General features: G+C 43.1%; 1 protein-coding gene across 1 annotated transcript in view; it reads left to right on the forward strand.

Annotated features, from left to right (window-relative positions):
• The window catches only part of LOC102151424 (stimulated by retinoic acid gene 6 protein-like), a 49,109-nt gene that overhangs the window by 18,947 nt on the left and 5,181 nt on the right, over positions 1-24,981 (forward strand). Inside the window, exons 5-13 of the mRNA XM_038552888.1 lie at positions 3,997-4,117; positions 5,944-5,989; positions 8,948-9,076; positions 9,413-9,483; positions 10,843-10,954; positions 14,425-14,578; positions 20,476-20,551; positions 24,145-24,226; positions 24,545-24,593. Of these exons, the coding sequence (XP_038408816.1) occupies positions 3,997-4,117; positions 5,944-5,989; positions 8,948-9,076; positions 9,413-9,483; positions 10,843-10,954; positions 14,425-14,578; positions 20,476-20,551; positions 24,145-24,226; positions 24,545-24,593 (840 nt within the window). The remainder of the gene's footprint in view (positions 1-3,996; positions 4,118-5,943; positions 5,990-8,947; positions 9,077-9,412; positions 9,484-10,842; positions 10,955-14,424; positions 14,579-20,475; positions 20,552-24,144; positions 24,227-24,544; positions 24,594-24,981) is intronic.

Below are 24,981 nucleotides of genomic sequence, written 5' to 3' on the forward strand. Positions count from 1 at the left end.
CCATGACCTGAGCTGAAACCCAAAGTTGGCCTTGTAACCAGCCAGACCACCCAGGTGCCTGCCCATTCAACTCTTGATTGACATTTAATTTATTTGCATTTTTAGCTATTGTAAGTAAAGCTGCTATGAATATTTGTGTACAAATCTTTGTGTGTACCTGTGCTTCCATTTTTCCTGGTTTCCATTTTACCTTTGAATGGAATGGCTAGATCATATACTTCATGTAGTAGATCATACTTTTTTATATTTAGATTTTTAAAAAAAGTTTTTAAAAAGTTTCTTTATTCATTCATGAGAGACACACAGAGAGAGAGGCAGAGACATAGGCAAAGGGAGAAGCAGGCTCCCTGTGGGAAGCCTGATGTGAGACTCGATCCCAGGACCCCAGGATCACCACCTGAGCCAAAGGCAGACGCTAAACCACTGAACCACTCCAATGCTCCAGATCATATTTTTAAAAAGAAATCGTCAAACTGTTTTCCAAAGTGATTGTTCCATTTTAGATAACCATCATTGATATGTGAGACTTCCAGTTTCTCTATGTCCTTGGTAACACATGGTCAGTCTTTTTATTTTTTATTTATATTGTTGTTGTCAGTTCTCTTTATTAAAAAACTTGGGGGGCACCTGTGTGGCTCAGTCAGTTAAACACCTGACTCTTGATTTCACCTCAGGTCATGATCTCAGGGTTGTGAGACTGAACACCATGTCTGGCTGTCTGGCTCTGTTTTAGTAGGGTAGAACCTACTTAAGATTCTCTCTCTCTTCTCTCTCTGCTCCTCCCTGCTGCACTCTCTCTCTCTCTCTCAAATAAATAAATAAATCTTTCTTTTTTTAAAGGGTTCTCTTTCTCCTTTCTCTGTCCCTCTCTCCCACTCCCACTTGTGCATGCACTCTCTCTCCACACAAAAAAAATTATTCTGGGTATAGTTGATGCACAATGTTACATTAGGTTCAGGTATACAGCCCTAGTGATTCAACATCTCTATATGTTATGCTCTGCTCCAGGCAAATGTAGCTACCATCTATCGCCATACAGCACTATTATAATATCGTTGACTATCTTCCCTGTGCTGTGCCTTTTAGTCCTGTGACCTGTTCATTATTCATTCCATAACTGGCAGGCTGGAAGACCCTTTCACCCACTTTGCACTCCCTTGCTGGCAACCATCAGTTTGTTCTCTAGAAATATAGATCTGATTCTACTTTTTGTTTGTTTGTTTGTTTAAGAAATAACAAATGTTGGCGAGGATGTAGAGAAGAAAGAACCTTCATGCACTGTTGGTGGGAATGTAAATTGGTACAGCCACTGTGGAAAACAGTATGGAGAGTCCTAAATAATTAAAAATAGAATTACTAGATGATCCAGTAATTCCACTGCTGGGTATGTACCCAAAGAAAATGAAAACACTAAGTTAAAAAGATACAAGCACCTGTGTTATTTACAATAGGCAAGAAATGGGAGCATCCCAAGTGCCCATCAATAAATGAATAAAGAAGATGTGCTACACACACACACGCGCACGCACGCACATAGGAATATTACTCAGCCATAAAAAGGATGAGATTTTGCCATTTGCAATAATGTGGATGGACCTAGAGTGTCTAATGCTAAGTGAAGTAAGACTGAGAAAGACAAACACCATCTGATTTCATTCATATGTAGAACCTAAAAAACAAACGAAACAAAGTCTTTTTAATTTTAGCCATTCTAAGAGGCACATAGTCATGTCTTATTGTGGTTTTCATTTGCATTTTCATAATGACTGATGATATTGAGCATATTTTCATGTGCTCATTTGCTGTCCCTCTAACATCTTTGGTGAAGGTCCAAATCACTTTCCTTATTAATAAAAATTAGGGTTTTTGTTTTCTTCATATTGAGTTTTGATAGTTCTAGATCTAGTTCTGTATGTAAGTCTGTTATCAGATGTCTGAACTGCATTTGCTCCAACAATTTCTTTTGAAAGCTCACTTAAAGTTTTGATGAAATCTAATTTATTCATTTTCTTTTATGGATCATGCTTACAGTCTCATAGAAGAAATCTTTGCCCAATCTAAGGTCATTTAGATTTTCTCCTGTGTTTTTGCTGGAAGTTTTATAGTTATGATATTTTGCATTTAAGTTTATGATACATTTTGAATTAATTTTTTGCATATAATGTAAGGTATGGATTGAAGGGTTTTGGGGTTTTTGTTTGTTTGTTTTTTGCCTTTAGTTACCCATTTTTTCTAGCACTGCTTATTTCAAAAACCTACCCTTTGCCCACAAAATTGCCCTTGGACTTTTGTCAGCATCAGTTGGCTACATACGTATGGGTCTGTTTCTGGACTCTGCTCTGGTCCATCGATCTGCAGCATGGGAGGGCTTCAGTCTCTCCACATCCTCCCCAACAGTATTTTCTATTTTTAAAACAATTACAGCCATCTTAGTATGTGTATCTGTGTGTATCTTAGTATCTAATTGCTGTCTGGATTTACAGGTCCCTAAAGACCAATGCTGTGGAGCATCTGGCAGGGTCAGAACATCATTTCCTGCTTCATGGCTCTAGATTCCTCTCTTCTTTTTCACATAGTGATTATAGAGGCGTATCCTCCTGTTATCCTCATACTTTCTGAGTCAACTTCTTTCCTCCACTTGTGTCTGGACACGCTGTTTCCCAACTCCTAGGAGTCTTACGGTCCTCCCACTTTGGAGTTTACTGTCTGTCCGCAGGCCACCTCCTTGGGGGGCCCCATCCCAGCAGGGGCCTGAGGTATTCAGCATAGGGAGGTCACAGGCCTGCCCGCTCCAGCACCAGCATACCGTGCTTCTTCTCACCTGCGAATCTCGGCCTTCAGCACCTTGCCTGCTTTCAGCTGGGATTTCAGCTTTGGTGTCTCGTGTCTGCTGGCACTTTGGGATTCTACTGTTGGGCCCTTCAGACATCCCACTGCCTTCTTCTGCTTCTTCTTACTCGGGTATTGATACCAAATGGTCTTGAGACCTAGATTTCTGATAGGTGTTGTCTCTGGGTTTGGTTTTGCCATCTTAGTTGCTCTGTCTGCTTCTGTGATGGGGATTTCAGGTAGATCGCAAAATGATGCTGTTGTGTCTTCTATCCTTACATAAATTCTTCCTTGTATATAGTCTGTCCCTGCCAGCCTCCCAATGCTCACATGCACATAAATATTGACCAACCCCAACTGGCCATCCCCCTCCTCTGAGTGAGGAATGCCCTTCTTCCCTTCTCCTCTCCATCTTACAAACTCCTGCTTGCATTTCCTGGCCTTGCTAAATGTCACCACCTCTGGGAAGCCTTCCCTGACACAGACCCCAGGTGAAGTCATTGGCTTCTACTTTTTGTCCCACAGCAGGTTGACTATGTCTCTGGTAATACAACACTTACCTTCCTCCCTGTCTTCTCTTTGGGGCTGTAAGCATCTCAGAGCAAGGAACTTGTTCATTCTTCCCATAGCCTGAGTGCCTGGCTCTGAACCTGGCTCAAAGCAGATACTTTGTAAAGGTCATCTTGCATGGTTAGATTTTCCTGGATCCTGTTAGATCCTCTAAGAGTGAGTCAGTGGTAGAATGAATATTATCATTGCCTTGTTTAGAAAGTAGGTAGTGGTTGCAAGAGGTATTGCACACACACACATCACCAGTCCTTGTGTTGCTATGGTGTATTTGCAGGGCTCTTCTCTTGGTGATTGCTGTTTGTTCACTTATATGGCCTGTCTCCACACATCATACTGTGAGCTGGCCAGAGGCAGGGGCCAGGTCTTCTACATCTCAATACTTAGCCAGTGCCTGGCATGGAAGAGTCCCAGGGAAGGTCTGTTGCAAGACAGAAAGACATTCCTGCATTCCTTCTTGCTAAGCTGGGGCTTGTCCTCTCATCTCCTTGGGTCCTGAGGCCTGTGACTGGAAGTCGGTGAGAAGTCCCATAGCTTCCTTGGGACACCCTGAGCCCGGGAGAAGCGGACTCACAGCGTCTCTGGCCCTGTCTTTCCCAGCCTTTGTGCTGCTGATTGGAGGCATGGAAGTCGGCCTGTCCCACTTCCCCTTCTTTGCCTGCCTCTCGTCGGAGTTCCAGCTGGTCAGCTCCATCCTCGGCTTCAGCTACTCTCTGATCTGGTAAGACGGATGCTGCCTGTCTGCCTTCCTGTGACTCCTTTGGCCATGGCTGAACTCTGGACAAAGGGCTGGAGGTGACCTGAGAGCTCCCTGAGGATCTTTGCCCAGACCTGGGGCTCATGATGGCAGGGTGACTGGTCCCAGGTCCCATTGTGCCCTCTCTGTGGGCCTGCATTGAAGGCTGCAGAAGGTCAGGGCACCATTCTTTCTGCTTCATGGGCCACTCATGATTAGACTATTCCCAGAAGTCAGGGATATAGCAAACTTCATTTCTGTAAACTGCCAAGGATCCCATAGGGGGATGCAGGAGTCCTGTGTGAATGATGTTTCTCTGTGTTGTCACATATCTCCTGGGAGCCCAGGAGAAAATCCATGCACCTCAGTTCAACATTGAGGGCCATTGCAGTCTGGCCTCCCCTCTCTCTCCATCCCCCACGATCTCTAGCACACACCTTAAGTCATACCACACTCCTGCATTCCTTCGTTCACCCACTAACTCAGCAGACATGCTATCATATCCTCGCTGTGCCCCAGGGAACATGTTAGAGAATAAGAGGGACCCTTGTGGTTCATGCATTCTGACCTCCTTGTCTATATGTGGCTGTTCCCCCTGTGGATCAGCCTCCCCTACTTGGCCTAGTGATAGATACATGTTCTTCCTTCATGGATTGTTGACCCCACAGATGGAGAACTTCTTGACCTTCTGGTTGATGTCTATGTCCTCAGCACCAGCATGGAGCTGGCCCCAGGACTACTTGCTGATTGAATAATCCCACAGGCATTCTGGCCAGAGGATTTGAGCCTCTGTCCCCTTCACTGAGCTGGTTCTCGGCCCCCCCCCCCGCCCCGCCCCAAACACTGCAGCACTTTCTGTGACAGAGGAATCCTCAGGCCCGTGTGCAGGCCACCTCAGGGGCTTGCAAGCAGCTGACGCACCAGCGACTACCATTCCCAAGTTTGTAAATGGCTCGTTTTATAAAATTAAAAGAGAGTATCCAGGGTCAGACTTGGAGTAATACTGTGCCGTCTGTCAGCCTCTGACAAATCTTCGCCCCGGGGAAGAGAGGGTAGTGGGACTGGCTCAGCAACCTGTGCTCCCCAGAAGATGAATCAGGCTGGAACACAAAGAGGATTGTGCGTCCAGTGGGCAAAAGCTTTAGGCTCCTTCCTCAGGGCAGTGTTTACAAATGAAGCCAGTCTGAGCAGAAGGAGCCTAGATGCCAGAGTCAGGAGACCTGGGCCTTGGTCCTGGCTCCAAGTGTGACTCTGGACAAATTCCTGTCTCTCTGTGGGCTTTGGCTTGCCCACCTGAGTGACAGAGGCAGGGAGAAGGAGATCACTCAGGGGCTCTGCTCTGTGGGTTCTGGGATTGGGTCCTATTCGAGGCATATTAAATGAATTTGGGGCATGTACTTTGGCATAAGCAGGGTGTCTGATCTGGGAAGGATGTACACAGAGACCTTCCTGAGGAGGAAGGGAAGGGGAGGTTGTAGCTCCAGGCTGATGGGATCTGGGCCTCTTTTTTTTTTTTCATCTTTTAAAAATTATTTTATTTAAATTCAATTAAGTAATGTATAGTGTATTATTAGTTTTGGATATAGAGGTCAGAGATTCATCAATTGCATACAAGGCCGAGTGCTGATCACATCCTATGCCCTCCTTAATGCCTCATCCCCCCACCCCCCTCCCCTCCAGCAACCCTCAGTTGTTTCCTAGAGTTAAGAGCCTCTTATGGCTTGTCTCCCTCTCTGATTTCGTTTGGGCTTCTTCACAGGGAATATGCTGGGAGCAGCCATAGTACCCCAAACCCTGTTTTTGTCCTGCAGGTTTGCTGTCACCATCCTTTACATCACAGAGTGTCCTCATGGGCAGGTAAGTCCCCACTGAGCTATGTTTAGAGTATTCAATCCTGTCACTGTGACCAGTTTGTTGTGTGGTATTGGACAAGCCTCTGCCACTCTCTGGGCCTCAGTTTGCTTGTGTGAGCAAAAGGAAAGTTGGAGCCATTCACGATATTCCATTTGTACAGCATCTTTTATTCATCAAGGTGCTCATTCATAGACAGATGTTCTCTCAGTTGATGTTCACAGCAGCCCCTCAAGGTGGGGAACTCCTCAGCAGACCTATTTCATAGGTGAGGAAACTGAGGCCCAAGTGTATTAAGTAACTCTGAAGTAGTAGCAGATTTGAGAGTTGAGACCAGGTCTGGCTGACTCCTTCACATAGCCTTACTTTCTCTGTCTATAAAATGGGAGACTTGGACTGGATAAACCCTCCAGCTTTGCCATGCATTGTCCTCTTGGAATTGAGAAACTGGTTCATCTGTGTAGCCTTGTATGCTAGGAAAAGGAGAAAGATGAAAGAGAGTATCACACTGCATCTAGAAGTGTTGCTAGGCAGGTGGGGGGGGGAGCATCAGGAGGCCACCGGGAGCAGGAGCCAATGGGAGCCTAGTCAAAGTCTCTCCCAGGTTTCACTAACCATGGAGGGTGTGATGGAGCTGGATTGGAAAACAAGCTTGAGGGCTGGGCCTTCCCTCTGCATCTCTGTGCTGAAATGCATGAGAACATTCTAGCATACCTCTGCCCAAAGAGATACCCTCCACCCTGCTCACAGTGCCAGAGATTCCAGATCACAGACATTTTCTTTGGAGAGGTTCCAGACTTCCTGAGGTTCTTCTGAAATTTGAAATATTCATGGTCAATTAAGGGAAATGGCAGGCTCTTACCTCTATGCTCAGTCACTAATGTTAAGTACTGCTATTCTAGGTGCTGTCCTAGGCTCAGGCCCCCAGATTAACTATTGCATGATTCAAGGCGCTTCAAGGTACTTTGAAGGCTGTATGGTAGTGCTATACCCAGCTCACCAATAAATAAGAAAGTTAGACTCAGGGGCTAATGGGACTTATGAGTGAAAAAGTCATGGGACTAGAATCCAGATCAAGGTAATAATAAAGATTTCATCTTGTGTTCTCAAATGTGTTCATGGAAGCATTATGTATGAAAATGAGACATTGGAAGAGTAAAAAATGTCAAATATTAGGAGAAACTTTAAATAAAATTGGATCATCTAAGTAATGCAGTATTACAGAGCATTAAAAGTGACATTTGCAAATAATTTGTAAGCACATGGGAAGCTGATTACGATGTATACAGGCCTATGTATTTGGTATAATTTCAATTTATTTTATTTTTTTAAAGATTTATTTATTTATTCATGAGATACACAGAGAGAGGCAGAAATAGAGGCAGAGGGAGAAGCAGGCTCCCTGTGGGGAGCGCAATGGGGAACTCGATCCCAAGACGCCAGGATCATGCCTTGAGCTAGAGGCAGATGCTCAACCGCTGAGCTACCCAGGCATCCCATAATTTCAATTTATAATAGACATATATGTAAGGATAGATACAAAGAAAAGACACTGGAATATTGGTAGTGGTGATGTCTGATGTCTGAGTGGTGAGCATACAGTGGTGAGGATGAGGGGGAGACATGAGCGCCCACATCTCAGCATGCTTCTGCCTGGTACCTGAACATCACAGCATCAAAACCTAACTCCCCATGGGGGCAAGTACTCAGGAAACAAAAAACATGAAACCAGGGGCATCCGAGTGGTTCCATTGGTTAAATGTCTGACTTTTCATTTTGGCTTGGGTCTTGATCTTGGGGTCGTGGGATCAAGCCCTGCACCTGGCTCTGCAGTGGGTGCAGAATCTGCATGGGATTCTCTCTCTCTCTCTCTCTCTGCCCTTCCCCCCACTCACACTCACTCTCTCTGAAATAAATTAATTAATCTTTAAAAACAAAAATCCCCATGAAACTAACCACTAAATTGTGAAAGATAAGTCACAATATTATTTGTCTTAAAACAGTGAAAAAATACTTTGTGTGGGGTTTTTCCATTAAAATGAAACTAAAATTACAGAAAAACTATGAATAATATCTTGAGAGACCTGTACTCTTGAGAACTTCTGTTGCTGCCAACATGATGGCAGTTATGAGGCCTTCCTGTTCTTTGAGGGCTGCGGGAGGGAGGGAGGGATGGAGGGGGGGATGCGCGGAGGGAGGTAGGGGATGAGGGAGTGATGGGGTGATGGTGAGGGAGGAGGAGGTGATGATTTAGGTTATTTCGTTGCGGATCATACCTAACTCAATAAAATAACATAAAGACCTCCTCACACTCCCTCCCTCACTCAAGACCTATCTTAAGTCATTCCTTCCTTCCTTCCTTCCTTCCTTCCTTCCTTCCTTCCTTTTTTCCCCTTCTTCTCTTTCTGTTTCTCCTTCTCTCTTTTTTTCTCCTCTCTGACCCTCCTCTCCCTGTTTCTCCTCATTACCCCTCTTTCTATATCTCTCTCTGTTATGTGTATTTTCCAAAAGTAGCAGTATTTGATACCTGATCAGAAAAAGCCGTGGGGCACCTGGGTGGCTCAGTGGTTGAATGTCTGCCTTTGGCTCAGGGTGTGATCCTGGGTCCTGGGATCGAGTCCAGCATCAGGCTCCTCACAGGGAGCCTGCTTCTCCCTCTGCCTATGTCTCTGCCTCTCTCTCTGTGTCTCTCATGAATAAAAAAATAAAATATTAAAAAAAAAAGAAAGAAAAAGCCACGAAAGCCCTTTGTATAAAATACAATGGAAGTGCTACGACTCACACCCAGGGCTGCTAGACTGTAGACCCACTGCTCATGCCATGGGACCGGGTGAGCAGAGATTGACCACTGGCCGCCCAACTCTGAGGGAGTGGGCAGACAGGCAGACCCCTGTCCGCAGCTTTACCGGTGGCCTGGCCTCGGCCCACCTACAGCCCGCACCCCACGCTCTGCTTCTGTTGCAGTTTTTGGGGAGGTACGAGACAGTCATGTTCTACTGGCCTTCACTGCTGTGCCTGGCCTTCCTGCTGGGCCGCTTCCTGCACATGTTTGTCAAGTCTCTGAGGGTCCACCTGGGCTGGGAGCTGCCGATGGTGAGTACTGAGGGGGAGCCCCGTGTGTGTCCCCGCAGGTCTAGTCGGCACAACCGCCCTGTGAGGCAGGCGCTGGTTCTACTTCTCCATTCTACGGGAGGAAACGCGGACCCAGGGAGGGGAGTTGCATCGGCCGAGGTCACGCAGCTGGTCTGGAACAGAGCCAGAACTGGACCCAGAGAGCTCAGGGCTTGAGGCTCTCTCTTAACCGCTGTTCTCAATCCAAAAGAGCAACTTTACCCAAATTCCTGGCCTCTGTGACAATAGCCAGTTAAAGAGACCAAACCCTGACAAGAATTTGTGAGCCTAAGCATACACCCTTCTCTCGCCTCACAGGAAGAAAAGCCTTTCCTGGAAGCTCACCAGGCAGAGCACGTCAAACGGCTCCTGAGGAAGCCCCCCCTGCAGTAAGCCCCGGGGTGCCTCAGTCACCCCTCGGTGTTTGCACCAGCGCTGACGAGCCCTGACGGTGTGGCAGACCGTGAGATGACTGGAAGGGCGCATAGTAGTCAGGACGTTTGTTTGCTAAAGACAGACACTCAACTTGGACTAAATTAAAGAGAAAACAGAAATGCATGGCCTTCCATAACTAAAAGTCTAGAGGTGGTCAGCTCCGATGCAGATGGAGCCAGTGACTTCCTTGTTATCAGAATCAGGGCTAGTTGCCTCATTTTCTCTTAGCCTGTGTTAGCCTCATAGTGAGGTGGGCTTCCTCCCTGTGGTGGCCCCCAGAATCTCTAAGCTTATACCCTCCTGGTTTAAGATCCCAGAAAAAAAGAAATTTTTCTTTCTGATAATTCAAACCAAACCCCCATTGTGATTTATTGGATCAGTTGGACCCCATGCCTTCCCCAAACCAATTACTATGGCAGGGTGATTAAGTGGATTGTTAAGCCTGTCACATATTCCACGTTGGAACATAGGAAGTGGTTCAGCCTCACTTAACCGCAAGGACTGATGGGAGGGAGCAGGTTCCTAGAGAAAGACTGCTTTGCTGTTACTAATACAAGAAGACACAGCTCACGGCCAAGCAAAAGCACCTGGTCTTCAGTGACCGAAAATAAATGGTGCCACTGCCACCATGTATAAGAGGATGTACCCCAGAGGAGGGACGTGGCTAGTCCAAGGTCATACACTGATGAAGCTTGTACATTGGTTGGAACTACATTTGCTTACATGTAGCAGAAAACACAAAATAATGGTGGGACACGCAAGAGGGAGATTTCTTTTTCATGTGAAAGAATTTTGGAGGCAGGTAGTTCATACCGACCCTGAACTGCCCACCATGGAACTTTGCTGATCATTCTTATGATTTTCATCATGAAGGCTGTCCATGTCCAAGGTAGATGCTGGGTAGGCTCCAGCTTGGACTGGCCACCATGTCTGCATTTCAGACAGCAGGCAGGAAAAACGAAGGAAGGGCAATGGGGTCCCTTTCAGCTGTGTCAATTCCACTTCAGCGCCTTCCCCAAAGCGCCACACCACACTGTGGTCACATCTGATTGGCCTGTGCTTAGTCTTGGTCACTCTTAGCTGTAAGAGAGTTCAGGAGTGATGATAGCTCTTTAGTTTGGTGAATTGCTCTACTGAGTAAAATTGAGTCTCTGTTCTTAAGAATAAGGGGAGAAAGAAAACTAGAATCTACCAGTGTTCTTTCTCTTCATTAGATTCTAAGATAAGCAGAGGCAATGAAGTTATTTTCAGAAGAATCAGGCATTTGTTTATCAACTACACCCTCTCTTTTCTTGTTATTTATTCATTCACAGGGAGTCTAAAAAGTCCTGGTTCCAAACCAGAATATATGAGTGGGACCCTTGCTTTCAGTTCCCAAGCAGAATGATTGGAACCATTGTGTTGGCTTTCATATGCCTGTACCTTGTAAGTATATCTGAACAAATTCTTTTCTTTTTTATAAGTGAGAATGGATGGTTTAGGGCAGGGGTGATTCTTTAAAAGCTGGGTCAAAGAACTTTTGACCATGTAAAGAACTCACAAGATGCCACTCCATTCTAACAGCAAGTAAAAATCTGAACAAATTGAAAAATCAACAGTTCTTCTTAGATCCATAAAAGAAGAGAAGTCATGGTACAAACTACTGCCCCTACAATTGGAGACAGGTAGATAAAAGAACCACAATGGAATGGAGCAAATCAATCCAGCAATGTATGAAAAGAATTATATACCACAACCAAGTGGGATTTATCTCAGATATGCAAGCCTGGTAAATGTTAAAAAGTCACTTAATGTAATCAATCACATCACTGACCGAAAGAAGAAAAATCATATGATCATACCAATAGATGTAGAAGAAACATTTAAAAAAATCCAACACCAGGTCGTGAGAAAATTTTTCAGCAACCTAGGCATAGAGGGAAACTTTCTTAATCTGATAAAGAATATCAACAACAAATCTACAGCTAACATCATACTTTATCGTGAGAAATTAGAAGCTTTCCAACTAAGATCTGGAAGAAGGCAAGACTGTTCCCCTCACCACTCAACATTTACTTAGGAAATCCTAGCTAAGTAACAAGACAAAGGAAATAAAAGGAATACCAATTGGGAAGGGAGGAGCAAAAATGTCTTTGTTCACAGATAACAGGATTGTGTATGTGGAAAACCCAAAAGAATCAACAACAGCAACAAAAAACTCCAGAAGAGGCACCTGGCTGGTTCAGTCAGTAGAGCATGTGACTCTTGATCTTGGGGTTGTAAACTTAAGCCCCCGTTGGGTATAGAGATTACTTAAAGTCTTAAAAAAACTCAACTGGAACTAATAAGCAGCTACAGCAGGGTTGCAGGGTATAAGGTTAACATACTAAAAAGTCAGTTTTCCTGCATGTGGATGTTTGTAGCAGCTTTATACATTATTGCTAAAAATGGGAGTGACCGAGAGCCCTTCAGTGGGTGGATAAATAATCTTTGGTACATCCAGACAAGGGGATACACTACAAGGAAATGAACTATCAAGCCCTGAAAAGACATGGAAGAAACTTACATGCATAATAGTAAGTGAAAGATGCCAATTTGAGAAGGTCACATATTATGTTATTCCAACTGTGTGGCATTTTGAAAGGCAAAATTATGGAGACAGTAAAAGATCAATTGTTACCATGGGTGGGGGAGGGGAGGGATGAATAGGAAAAGCACAGAAGATTTTTAGGGCAGTGAAAATACTTTGTATGATATTATTATGGTAGATACATGTCATTAGATGTTTGTCCAAATCCATAGAATGTGCAACACCAAGAGTGAACCCTCGTGTGAACTATGGAGCTTGGATGATAATCATGTTTCAGCATAGGTGCATTATTTAAGTGTGTTTTCTCAACAAAAATTTTAAATGTTGGCATAATTCTGACTTTAATATATTTTTTTAAGATTTTATTTATCTATTTGTGAGAGACAGAGAGAGAGAGGCAGAGACACAGGCAGAGGGAGAAGCAGGCTCCATGCAGGGAGCCTGATGTGGGACTTGATCCGGGACCCTGGGATCACGCGCCAGGCCGAAGGCAGGCACTAAACCACTGAGCCACCCAGGGATCCCCCTGACTTTAATATTTTATTAAACACAGGATCAAAACACTTCATGTGGTCAGTTACCTGAGGTAACTTGTCTGAGTCAAAAGTGGGGTGAACATGGAGAGATAGAACTGGCAAGACCAAGTTGTCTTTTGTTGTTGTTGTTTTTAAAGATTTTATTGGGCAGCCCCGGTGGCGCAGCGGTTTGGTGCCGCCTGCAGCCTGGGGTGTGATCCTGGAGACCCGGGATGGAGTCCCACATCGGGCTCCCTGTGTGGAGCCTGCTTCTCCCTCTGCCTGTGTCTCTGCCTCTCTCTCTCTGTGTCTATGACTAAATAAATAAAATCTTTAAAAAAAAAAAAAGATTTTATTTATTCATGAGAGATACAGAGAGAGAGAGAGAGAAGCAGAGACACAGACAGAGGGAGAAGCAGGCTCCATGTAGAGAGCCCCATGTGGGACTCTATCCCCAGTCTCCAGGATCAGGCCCTGGGCTGAAAGTGGTGCTAAACCGCTGAGCCACCTGGGCTGCCCCCAAGTTATATTTTGGATGATACCTATATAAATTCATCCTGTGATTGAGTTTTAGATGAATGTATTAGGTAGGTAATGCTGAAGTACCACATAAACCCCTAAATTTCAGTGTTTTAGCACTATATGTATATTCGCCCATATAACAATGTTGAGTGGGTATTCATATTTGAGGGGGGCAGCAGTCCTCCGTGTGTTTTTCCATAACCCAGATTCTTCCACCATATGCCTTATGATCCCCAAGAACCCTCACCCTCTGCATCTAGTCAGCAGAAGGGGAAGGAAGGTATATGGAGAAATGCATGGGGGGGGGGGGGTGGCGGTTCAAAGACCTGTGTGGAATAGCACACATTCCTTCCACTCCTCTTTCACGGGCAAGAACCATGTCATGTGGCCACATCTAACTCAAGGGAGGCTGGGAAATGTAGTCCGGCTTTGTGCCCAAAGAATGAGAGAATGGGTTTTAATGGACAACTGGAATTTTCTGCAACATGACTTGGCGTTACTGTGTTCCTTAAGTCTTTCATGGTTATCTACTGTATGCCAAGTACCATGCTCAGACCCGGAAGAGAGAAGACACCTGATTCAGAAGAGTCTTGGTCTGGGAGAGACCTGGTCTAAGAGATGGGGATACAATGTGGTATGAAGTACCTGCCATGTAAAGAGAGAAAAAAAAAAAAAAGATGAAAGTACTCTGAAAGTTTAGTGAATTATTCTAGTTTGAGAAGCTCCCTGAAGATGGTAACATTTGGCTGCACATTCAAAAACAGACAAAATTTGGTTGATGAAGTAAAATGGTAGTGGGAACTCTAGAAGTTTTGGTACGCTAGTAGGTGGCATGAAGGCATGATGCCAGGATGATGGGAGTGAGCACGTGTGACATGTTTACGGAAAACAGTACTTCCTATAATGTGGTTACTACCAAGATACTATATACAGGAAACAGTACTTCTGTAACTTGGTTACCACCAAGAAGGAGAGCAGATTCGGCTAGAGTTGTCCCCAAGATCGCTCCTTATTCACAGGCATTCATTTCACTTCGATGTAATAAATCTTGGAAGAGTTCCCTGAGCCCTTGTAGGACCTAGTCTTGTATGCTATAGGGTAAAGAAAAGAGTTTGGGGTGACTCCAAAGGAGTCATAATCCCACTCATCTTGGTACTGTTTAGAGTCTATTTCAGATGAGTTTTGTACTTCAAAGAGTTTTGACCTCAAAACCAAAGAAAGATCCATGTGTTATTCACCTAGTAGGCTGGACTCAGGTGAGACTTTGAAATGTTTGCTCTTTGTACCAGTTCATTGTCATTGAGTTCTGCATGTTCGTGTTTGTGAGAGACGAGCTGGATGTGTTTGAAGGGGAGCTGGAGTACTACATCGCCTCCATGAACCAGACGGGGACCCTGACCCCAGTCATCCTGCGGGTGAAAGAGCTGATGAGCGTCAGCAAAGGTAACACCGTCCTGCCACCTTTGCTGGGAAGGTGTGGGAAACTGAGAGATAGTGGCAGGTGCACACCTGGGATAATGATTGCTCTAGGATTGCTATTACCTGCACAAGGTGACTGGTTTTGGAGAAAAGTGGGTTACAACTGATAACATGCCTCTCTGGGTGATTAGAAGGCCAATGGGGTCAGGATCTAGGCCATTTTGTGAAAACCTGTTTGGAGCTGAGTTGAACAGGCCCTGAGAATTTTCCCATTTTACATAGCCCGTTTTGTTTTGATGCCAGTGGAAACAAACTGAAATCATCATATCTTTTTCACTTTGGAAAAAATAAAACAGCAAGTCTTGGCTTTTCTTTAGGATTACATGAAAAATTTATATATGTTGTTCAAATTTAATTTCTGCTTAGTTCACACTGCTGTAACAAATTGCCATAGACCAGGTAGTAGAAACAGCAAACACTTATTTGCCAGTTCAGGAGACTGGAGAGTTCCAGGTGCCAGCAGACCTGGTGTCTGTTCAGAGCCCGCTTCCTGATTTCTCTTTGTATCCTCAATGCTAGAGAGTCGGGAGAGGAAGTAGGCTGGCTCCTGTCTCTTCTTCTAAGGGCAGTACTCCCAAAAGCCACATCTCTAAATACCATCATACTGGGGGTTAGGGGTTGGGTTTTTTTTTTTTTAATATTTTATTTATTTATATATTTATTTATTTATTTATTTATTTATGAAAGAGAGAGAGAGGCAGAGACACAGGCAGAGGGAAAAGCAGGCTTCTTGCAGGGAGCCCGACGTGGGACTCGATCTCTGGACCCCGGGATCATGCCCCGAGCCAAAGGCAGACGCTCAACTGCTGAGCCACCCAGGCGTCCCTGAGGTTAGGGTTTTGACATATGAATCTGTCCATAGTGGTCACTTTACCTTAAAATAGCAGCTTTCTTTGAAAACAATATTGTAATTCTATGTCCATTGCCTATGGAGGGAGGAGAGTTCTTCCCTCTTTCCTGCTGAGAAAGGCCCTGGACAAGATGTCAGGTAAGCTCTGTGTCATTACAAGTCATTATTCTCTTGGCCTTGACTTCCTTATCTTTAAATGGGAGCTTGAAACAGGGTGCTAAGTGGTTCCCAAAAGCCACTGACAATTAGTTAATGGCTATAAATTTCTAAATGTTCCTTAAGCCATGAAACAGGTGTTGCAAATGATATTTTTACTTAAGATTCATAATCTGGTGGAATATTACAACCAGAAGGAAATAGATCTGTGAATTATTTGAGGGAAGTTCTCTTTCTTGCATGTGACATGGAAAGTTACTTTTACATGAGCGCTGGGGCAGGGACCACTTTTTTCCATACCACCATACTTTATTGTTGCCCTTGAACATTTGTATTCATCTTTTTATTTTTTATTTATTTATTTTTTGTATTCATCTTTTAAAAAATGATTTTATTATTTATTTGACACACACACACACACGCATACAGAGCAGCAGCATAGGGAGTGGCAGGGAGAAGGAGAAGACTCCCCGCTGAGCAGGGAGCCTGATGTGGGGCTCCATCCCAGAATCTTGGGATCAGGACCTGAGCCAAAGGCAGATGCTTAACCAACTGAGCCATCCAGGTGCTCCATTTGTATCCATCTTTTTTTTTTTTAATTTAAAGATTTTATTTATTTATTCATGAGAGACACAGAGAAAGACAGAGACATAGGCAGAGGGAGAAGCAGGCTCCCTACAGGAAGCCCAGTGAGGGACTTGATCCTAGGACCCTGGGGATCACAATCTGAGGGGAAGACAGGCGCTCAAGCACTGAGCCACCCAGGTGCCCTGTATCGATCTTTAATGCAGGTTAATACTCAGAGCGATGAGTCCCTGAGTACACCATGCAGCACACGTGGTCTAATCTTTAAGTTTAGTCATACAATTTTTAAGTCATAGTTTTTTTAAAATTTCATTCCCCTTCCCCCCTCTTCTGGCAAGTTTTTTTTTTTTTTTTCTGGCAAGTTTTTAATGACAACCTCAGGTACTTGCTCTGGGTGAACTGGAGTAAATATGTCACTATATTCCCTCATGTTGTACGCCCTCTTTCATGTATTTCTCACATGTTTAGTTAATTTGAGAATCAATGCATGAAAAGAAAGAAAATTTTCATAGAATGAAATTTTTTTTATTCTATCTTCATCTTTTTCAGCTTTAAAGCAGCTGTCCTCTGACCAAGAGAGACTTTTAAGCTGAAAATGCTTCATCTTTGGGTAGATAAAAGCATTAAATTAAAGGTGTGCATTGAGTCATGCCCTTGCTGCTGGCTGGAGCAAGTCTGCACTCATTCTGCTTGTGGCAAGACTCCTCCCATCCTTTCTTCAAGGATCCATGTGCCCCACAGGGGTGAGCTTATGGTGGTTTACCTGCACCCTTTGTGTTGGTTGAAATTTGGGATATAGCAATTGTGTAATCCTGGTGATGCTGGGGGAGAGACACATTTAAAACTTAAAAGAAATAGAGATCAGCTTTCTTTTTCTTTCTTTTTAAGACAACTTTTCAAAGATATAATTCACATACCTTGCAATTCATCCATTGAACTCCCAAGTACAATTCTGTGGTTTTAGTATATTCTCAACTACCACCATTGTGTGACCATCACCACCATCACATTTAGAACATGTCATCACCCTGTAAAGAAATCATGGCCATTTGTAATCACTCCCCATTTCCCTTCAACATTCTCAGCCCTAGATCACTACTCTTTTCTGACTCAATGATTTGGCTCTTCTGGACTTCTTACATAAATGGAATCACACGATATGTGGTCTTTTTTGATTGACTTCTCCCACATAGCAAATGTCTACAAAGTCCATCTATGTCATAGCATGTGACTGAACTCTGTTTTTTTTTTATTGCTGGAATTGATTCTGTTGTATGAATATATCACATTGTATTTATCCGTTCATCTGTTGATGGAAATCTGAGTTGTTTCAACTTTCTGGCTATTATGAGTAATCCTGCTATGAACATTCACCTCCAAATTTTTCACATATTCTCATATATCTTGGGTGTATATCTAGGAGTGGAATTCTGAATCATATGACAACTATGTTTAACCTCTCAGGGAATTGGCAGACTGTTTCCAAAAGCAGCTGCATCACTTTGTGTTCCCACCAGCAATGTATCAGGGGTCCGGTTTCTCCATATCTTTACCAACATGATATGTCTTTTTTTTTTTTTTGATAGCCATCTAGTAAGTGTGAAATGGCATTTTATTGTGGTTTTGATTTTCATTTCTAAGTGATATCTAGATGTTGAAAATCTTTTCATGTCTTTATTGGCCAATTGTACATCATCTGTGAGTAGTATCTTTGGAGATTCTTTGCCTATTTCTAAATTGAATTCTTGGGCAGCCCGGGTGGCTCAGCGGTTTAGCGCCGCTTTCAGCCCAGGGCCTGATCCTGGAGACCCATGGATCGAGTCCCATGTCAAGCTCCCTGCGTGGAGCCTGCTTCTCCCTCTGCCTGTGTCTCTGCCTCTCTCTCTCTCTCTCTGTGTGTCTCTCATGAATAAATAAAATAAAATAAAATAAAATAAAATAAAATAAAATAAAATAAATTGAATTCTTTATTGATTATTGAGCTATAAGAATCCCTTAAGAGATATAATTTCCAGGTATTTTCTCCCATTCTGTAGGTTGCTTTTTTACTTTTTTGATGGTGCCCTTTGAAATGTAGATGTTTTTAACTTTGATGGAGTTCAGTATATTCATTTTTCTTTTATACGTGTGTGTATCTAAGGAAATGTTGCCTAACGTGAGGTCACAAAAATTTATTCTATTTTCTTCTGAGACTTTTATAATTTTAGCTTTTACATTTGAACCTATAATCCACTTTGAGTTAATTTTTGTATATGCTGTGAGGTAAGATTCTAACTTCATTGTTTTGCATGTGAGTATCAGTGACCCAGTGCCGTTTGTTGAAAAGCATATTTTTTCTTCATTGAATTGTCTTTTTTATCCTTGTTGAAAATATTTGATGATGTGAGCTTACTTCTGAATTCTTATTACATTGATCCTACACATCTATCTATTCTTTTTTTTCTTATTATCAATCATGATTTTTTTTCGTTTTTTTAATAATAAATTTATTTTTTATTGGTGTTCAATTTGCCAACTTACAGAATAACACCCAGTGCTCATCCCGTCAAGAGCCCCCCTCAGTGCCCGTCACGCATTCACCCCCACCCCCAGCCCTCCTCCCTTTCCACCACCCCTAGTTCGTTTCCCAGAGTTAGGAGTCTTTATGTTCTGTCTCCCTTTCTGATATTTCCCACACACTTCTTCTCCCTTCCCTTATATTCTTATGGCAGTACCACACTATCTTCATTACTGTAGCTTCGTAGTAAATTTGAAATCAAGAGGTTGAGTCCTGCAATTTTCTTCTTCCTTTTCAAGATTGGCAATACCTATTCTGGATCCCTTCATTTTTATATGAATCTTAGGATTAGCTTGTCAATCTATGCAAAAATGGCATTGGAATTTTGATAGGTATTGGGTTGAATCTTTGGATCAATTTAGAGAATATTGCCATGTTAGCGAACATCCTATACATGAATATGGCATGTCTTTCCATTAATCTCCATCTTCTTTAATTTCTTTCAACAGTCTTTCATAGTTTTCAGTGTACAAGTGTATATTTCTTAAGTTTGTTCTTAAATATTTCTTTTTGATACTAATGCAAACGTAATTTTTTTCTTCATGTTCAGATTGTTCATTGCTAGCATACAGAAATACAGTTGATTTTCATATATTTGCCTTGTAACCTGCAACATTGCTGAACTCATTTGTTAATGAGTTTATTTCTTGGGACTTTTTAAACATAAGAACCCTGGTGAACAGAGATAGTTTTATTTCCTCCTTTACAGCCTGGCCGCATTTTCTTGCCTAATTTCCCCAACTAGACCCTCCAGTACACTGTTGGATAGAATTGGTGAGAGTGGATATTGATTTTCTTGTGTCCGAACGTGGGGGGAATGCAGTCAGTCTTTTCTTGTTTAGTATGATGTTAGTTGTGGATTTTTTGCAGATACTTTTTAATCAAGTTGAGGAAGTTCTCTTCTGTTTCTACACTATGGGGTGTTTTTAATTATGAAGAGGTGTTGGATTTTTAAGAAATGTTTCTTGTGGACCTACTAATAAACAGCTTGTCCAGAAGCTTTTATACCTACATATCATCTCCCTCGCCTGTTTCTCCATCCTTTTCTCACAAGCACACAGGATCACGTGAAAGCAAACCAGATACAGCATATTAAAAACTTGCCAAAAGAGGGTTGAAAGAATAGTCAAGACCTCTTGATTCGAGTTATCCTTGTATGTGGTTGCTCTTTACTGGGGGGGCAAATAGAAGTCAACTATTAATGGTTTTACGAGGACAGAAGGTAACTATGATGTGTATATTCCCTAATTTTCTCTTCCCATTACTCACTCTAGATGGAAAATATTAATACCAAAGGAGAGGCATGTGCAAGAAGTGAAGTATAGTGAGGGTGTGTGTGTCTGAAATGAAACAGAAATATAAACAAAACTTTATTTACACAAGAAATGTGGGTAAAAAAGAAAGAAAGTAAAATGTATTTACCCAGCCCTTTCTGATATGAGCATCTGCCTTTTTTTTTTTTTAAGATTTTATTTATTTATTCATGACAGATACACAGAGGGGAGAAAGAGAGGCAGAGACACAGGCAGAGGGAGAAGCAGGCTCCATGCAGGGAGCTCGACATGGGACTCGATCCTGGGTCTCCAGGATCTGGCCCTGGGCTGAAGGCGGAGCTAAACTTCTGAGCCACCCAGGCTGCCCGAGCATCTGCATTTTGAAAATAAATTTCTGACTCATCTTCTCAGGCCTGTCCTGTGACTTTTTCTATTTCAGGAGTCTGGCTGGTGACCATCTTGCCCGCCTCTTTCACATGCGTCAGCTATCTGTTCCACATATTGGCCTGTTACAGGTAGGAGGGCCCTGGGAGTCATTTGTGTGTCTTCAGCCAGAATTTTCTAAAAATTCCTGAGCAGTGACAGCAGTGCCCAAATTGGAACCAGAAATATATATGTGGCCCAGGAACAGCCACATCTATTGGTAGTAGGACAGAAAACCCCAAACCAAAACACTGCTGATTTGAACTTCTACTATAAACTTGACATTGTGCTTAGACTCTTGATTTTAAGGGGCTTCTGGGTGGCATGGTTGGTTAAGCAGCCACCTCTTGGTTTCAGCTCAGGTCACAATCTCAGGGTCCTGGCATTGAGCCCTGCATCACATCTGGCTTCCCACTCAGAGGGGCATCTGCTTCTCTCCTTCTCCCTCTCCCTCTGCTCCTTCCCTAGTGAGCATGCTCTCTTTTTCTCTCTCAAATTAATCAATCAATCAATCAATCAATCTTTAAAAAAGATAATCTTTTGATTTTCACCATAACCCTGAGAGGTAATTTTGTCTCTGTTTTTTCAGCTGAAAAGATTGAGACTCAACAAAATAACTCACCTAAGCCATTAGCAGCTGGCCATGTCTTCTGCCCTGAGAGGCCTTATTGCTTCTTGTACACTAAGCATCTCTTTTGAGTGTCAGACCTGCTCTGGTCTCCAGGACTAACCACACTGAGTTCCCAGCAGGTACATCTGGCTCAAGGGAGCATCAAAGGAGAGCAGGTCAAGGACACCAGGTGCATCAGTCTCTAGAAGAGCAGAGCAGGAGGAGGGGATGGCCTTCAATATGAAGTGAGCATTTCATGCAGATAGTTGAATTTTAGGTAACTGCCCTCTTCTCTCTCTCTATCTCCCTTTCCCTCTCCCTCCCCCCCCCTCGTCTGTTCCTCCCTTGTCCCCCCTAAGTCTCTAGCTCACATGCAGTCACAGAAAGCCTAGGGCCAACTCCTACCCTTCCAAAGTATCCTGCCTCACATCCTTACTATCTGGCTGCCCAAGGATGGATCTTTTGCAGTAAGGACTCTCCTGGCACGAAGAGGCCCCAGCTCTCCATAACAGCCCTAGCTTGCTGCCTCTCTCTGCTTTCTTCTCCCCGGACCCCAGGGGTGGACCGGACACTGGCGCTCCCCCCTGCCCTGCCTCATGTGAGGATATCCCTACTCCTTCCTTCATTGGCCTGACAGTGCCTGGGAGATTATCAGTGAGACATTGGACCACAACCAGTCACAACCACCTTTTAGAGCTGGCTGCACTGACATGGATGGAGGGCACAGGGAAGAGAAGGTACCTGTAGCAGGGAAGCCTTATTCTTGCCCAGGCTGGCCCCTCCCTCCCATACCTGTCACTGAGGACTGATGATCCTTGCCCTGTTGGCTTTACAGGACCATGGGACAAAGGAAAGAGTGGATAAGAAAAACCTACAGCTGGACAGCACTAGTACTGTGCCAGTATTTTTATTTTTCTTAGAATTATTCCAACCTATACGCAGTCTCTTTTTATTTTTTTAAAGATTTTATTTATTTGTTCATGAGAGACACAGAAAGAGAGAGGTAGAGACATAGGCAGAGGGAAAAGCAGGCCCCCTGCAGGGAGCCCGAGCCGGGTCTCGATTCCAGGTCTCTAGGATCACCCCCTGAGCCAAAGGCAGATGCTCAACCACTGAGCCATCCAGGTATCCCTGCAGTCTCTTTTTAAAAAATGTTATAAAAATATTTAGTGTAAAATTTTTCTCTCAGTCAGACCCCAATTTGTTGCCTTAGTGCTAAACATTATTCATTTTCTGCATCCTTCCAAAAATTTTCTGTACATCATGCAAATATATCTGTATGTTTGTATTCCTGGTGGCATACTCCACTCCAGTCCTGCTGAGCTGAAACATAATGAAAACCATAGATGCAATTTAGGATTTTCTAATAGACATTTGTAAAAAGTGAAAAAGGGGTGAAGATAATTTAATAATATATTTTAGTTAATCCAACATAGCCCCAAACCATCATTTCATCATGTAATAAGTATACAAACTATTTATGAGATATTCATATCCTTCATTTCATACTAAGTCTTCCCAATGTAGTGGTCATAAAATTGCAAAACATCCTGGAAAATGCTAGATATAGGATGTTAGGGAAAAAAGCAGCACACAGATGTGAACGTGGACCATGAACATAGCCATCACCAACCTAATCTTTACACAAGGGGCCAGGCCGAGACTAGCACAGGGGAAGGCATGTGGAGGCTTGCAGGGGTGCTGGGAGTATGAGGGGCTCTGGTACCTTTTTCAGTTTCCTTTATGTTGTTATAAGGTGGATTTATCATTAAAAATGGTTTTCCATTATTACCTGTTTTGAAATATTATTACATAAGTAATACATATTCATCACAGAAAAAAAGAAAATATAGCAAATTGAAGAAAATAAAAGCCACATATAGAGTCTCAATGATCACATTCAGTCATCATGAAGACTGGGTAACTACATATTATTTTTACAAAATATGTTAAGATTTTTAAATCATCAGGGAAATGCGTGGCCATGTTAAGACCACAATGAGGCATCACCTCACATCTGTTAGAATGGCTAGTATCCGAACCACAAGAAGTAACAAGCATTGGCAAGAATGTGGAGAAAAAGGAGTAAGCCCTGCTGGTGGGGATATATATTGGTGCAGCCACTGTGGGAAATGGTCTGGAGGTTCCTCAAAAAAAATAAAAATAAAAATAGAACTACCAGATGGTCTAGCAATTTCATTTCTGGGTATTGATCGGAGGAAAACAAAAAACACTATTTCGAAAAGATATTTGCACCCATCCATGTTTACTACCATGTTATTTACAATATTCAAGATATGGAAACAACTTAAGTGTCCATTGAGGGATGAATAGGCTAAAGGATGTCACACACACACACACACACACACACACACACACACACACACAGAGTGGAATACTATTCAGACATAAAAATGAATGAAATCTTGCCTTTTGCAGAACATGGATGGACCTTAAAAGGCATTATACTTCATGAAGAAAATTAGACAGAGAAAGACAAATACTGTATGATCTTACTTACATGTGGAATCTAAAAAAATAAAAAAAAACAAGCTCACAGGTAAAAAGAACAGATTTGAGGTTGTGAGAGGTGGAGGTGGCAGGTGGGTGTAGGTGAAGGAAGCCAAAAGGTATAAGCTTCCAGTTATAAAATAAATGTCATGGGATGTCATATTCAGCATGGTGACTATAGATAATAGTACTGTACCACATATTTGAAAGTTACTGATGTAGCTCTTAACAGCTCCCCTCACAAGAAAAACAAACTTGTAACTATGCGAGGTGATGGATGGTAAGTAGACTCATTGTGGTGACCATTTTGCAATATACACAAATATAAAATCATTATGTTGTACATCTGAAACTTTATGTATTATATCAACTATATCTCAATTTAAAAAGTACTTTAAAATATTTTTAAGACTCATGAGAACTGTCTCACGAGCTGTGGTCAATACAGGGAAGCCGAGCTGGCCACCATCTCCTTCCACAGGCTTTTCTGTTTACATCTGTTGAGTCCTAAGTACATAAGGAGCCATGGTTATGAACAACACTAATTTCCTACTTTTTCTCTAGAAAGCACATGAAGAGGTTGTGGGCAGGAAATAAACACTTTCTTCCTTCGAAGTTCCATAATCCTTCCTCAGCAGAGAGTGTGGTAAGTCCTCAGAGGCCTCTCTCTGCTCTGAAACTAAGTGATCGGCCGAGTCCTGCTCTCCTGCTTCTGGGACAGGAGCAGCATCCTGGGGTAGGGAGAGCCCTGGACTGGGAGTCCAGAGGCCTCATTTCTAGTCTGTTCTGCTGATGGGTGACTCAGGATAGTCACTATCCCCATCTGGCCCTTGGTTTCCTCATCTGTAAAATGAAGACCATCATGACACCTGAACCTCAGATGAGGCAGGGATGTGGGACCCGTGTGTTACAGGTGATCAGTGTTTTCTTCCTTCTGAAACCCCTTTTTCTTTTTAAATCTCAGGTGGCCATTGCAAGATACTCTGGCTGGCAAATAGCCTATATTCTGTGGGGTAAGTGCCATCATGTTACCTATTCAACTCAGCACCCATTCCACAGGCACCTGCAGAGTCCTGGCTGCGTGTAGTAAGAAGAGAAGTGAGGAAGAAGCAGCCCTTGTTCTTCCTCCTTCTGGAATGAGAGAGAATCCCACTCTCACATAGCTATCATTACCTCCTGCCCTAAGTCCATGGGCTGGAAATGCTAAAGGCAGTGGTGATATAGAGAAGGAGGTGACTCTCCATATCCAGGACAGGACACAAATGCTTTCTAGTGGACTTGACATTTGAATGGCATCTGGCAGGAGGTGCAGAGAAGGTCAGCAGGAAGACAGCAATGCCAAGCAGAAGAAACAGCATAAATGAAAATGCCAGACCTTTGGTGGGAAGAGGTTAGAGGGGG

Source organism: Canis lupus, chromosome 11 (assembly GCF_011100685.1).
Source record: "Canis lupus familiaris isolate Mischka breed German Shepherd chromosome 11, alternate assembly UU_Cfam_GSD_1.0, whole genome shotgun sequence".
Classification (NCBI taxonomy): domain Eukaryota; kingdom Metazoa; phylum Chordata; class Mammalia; order Carnivora; family Canidae; genus Canis; species Canis lupus.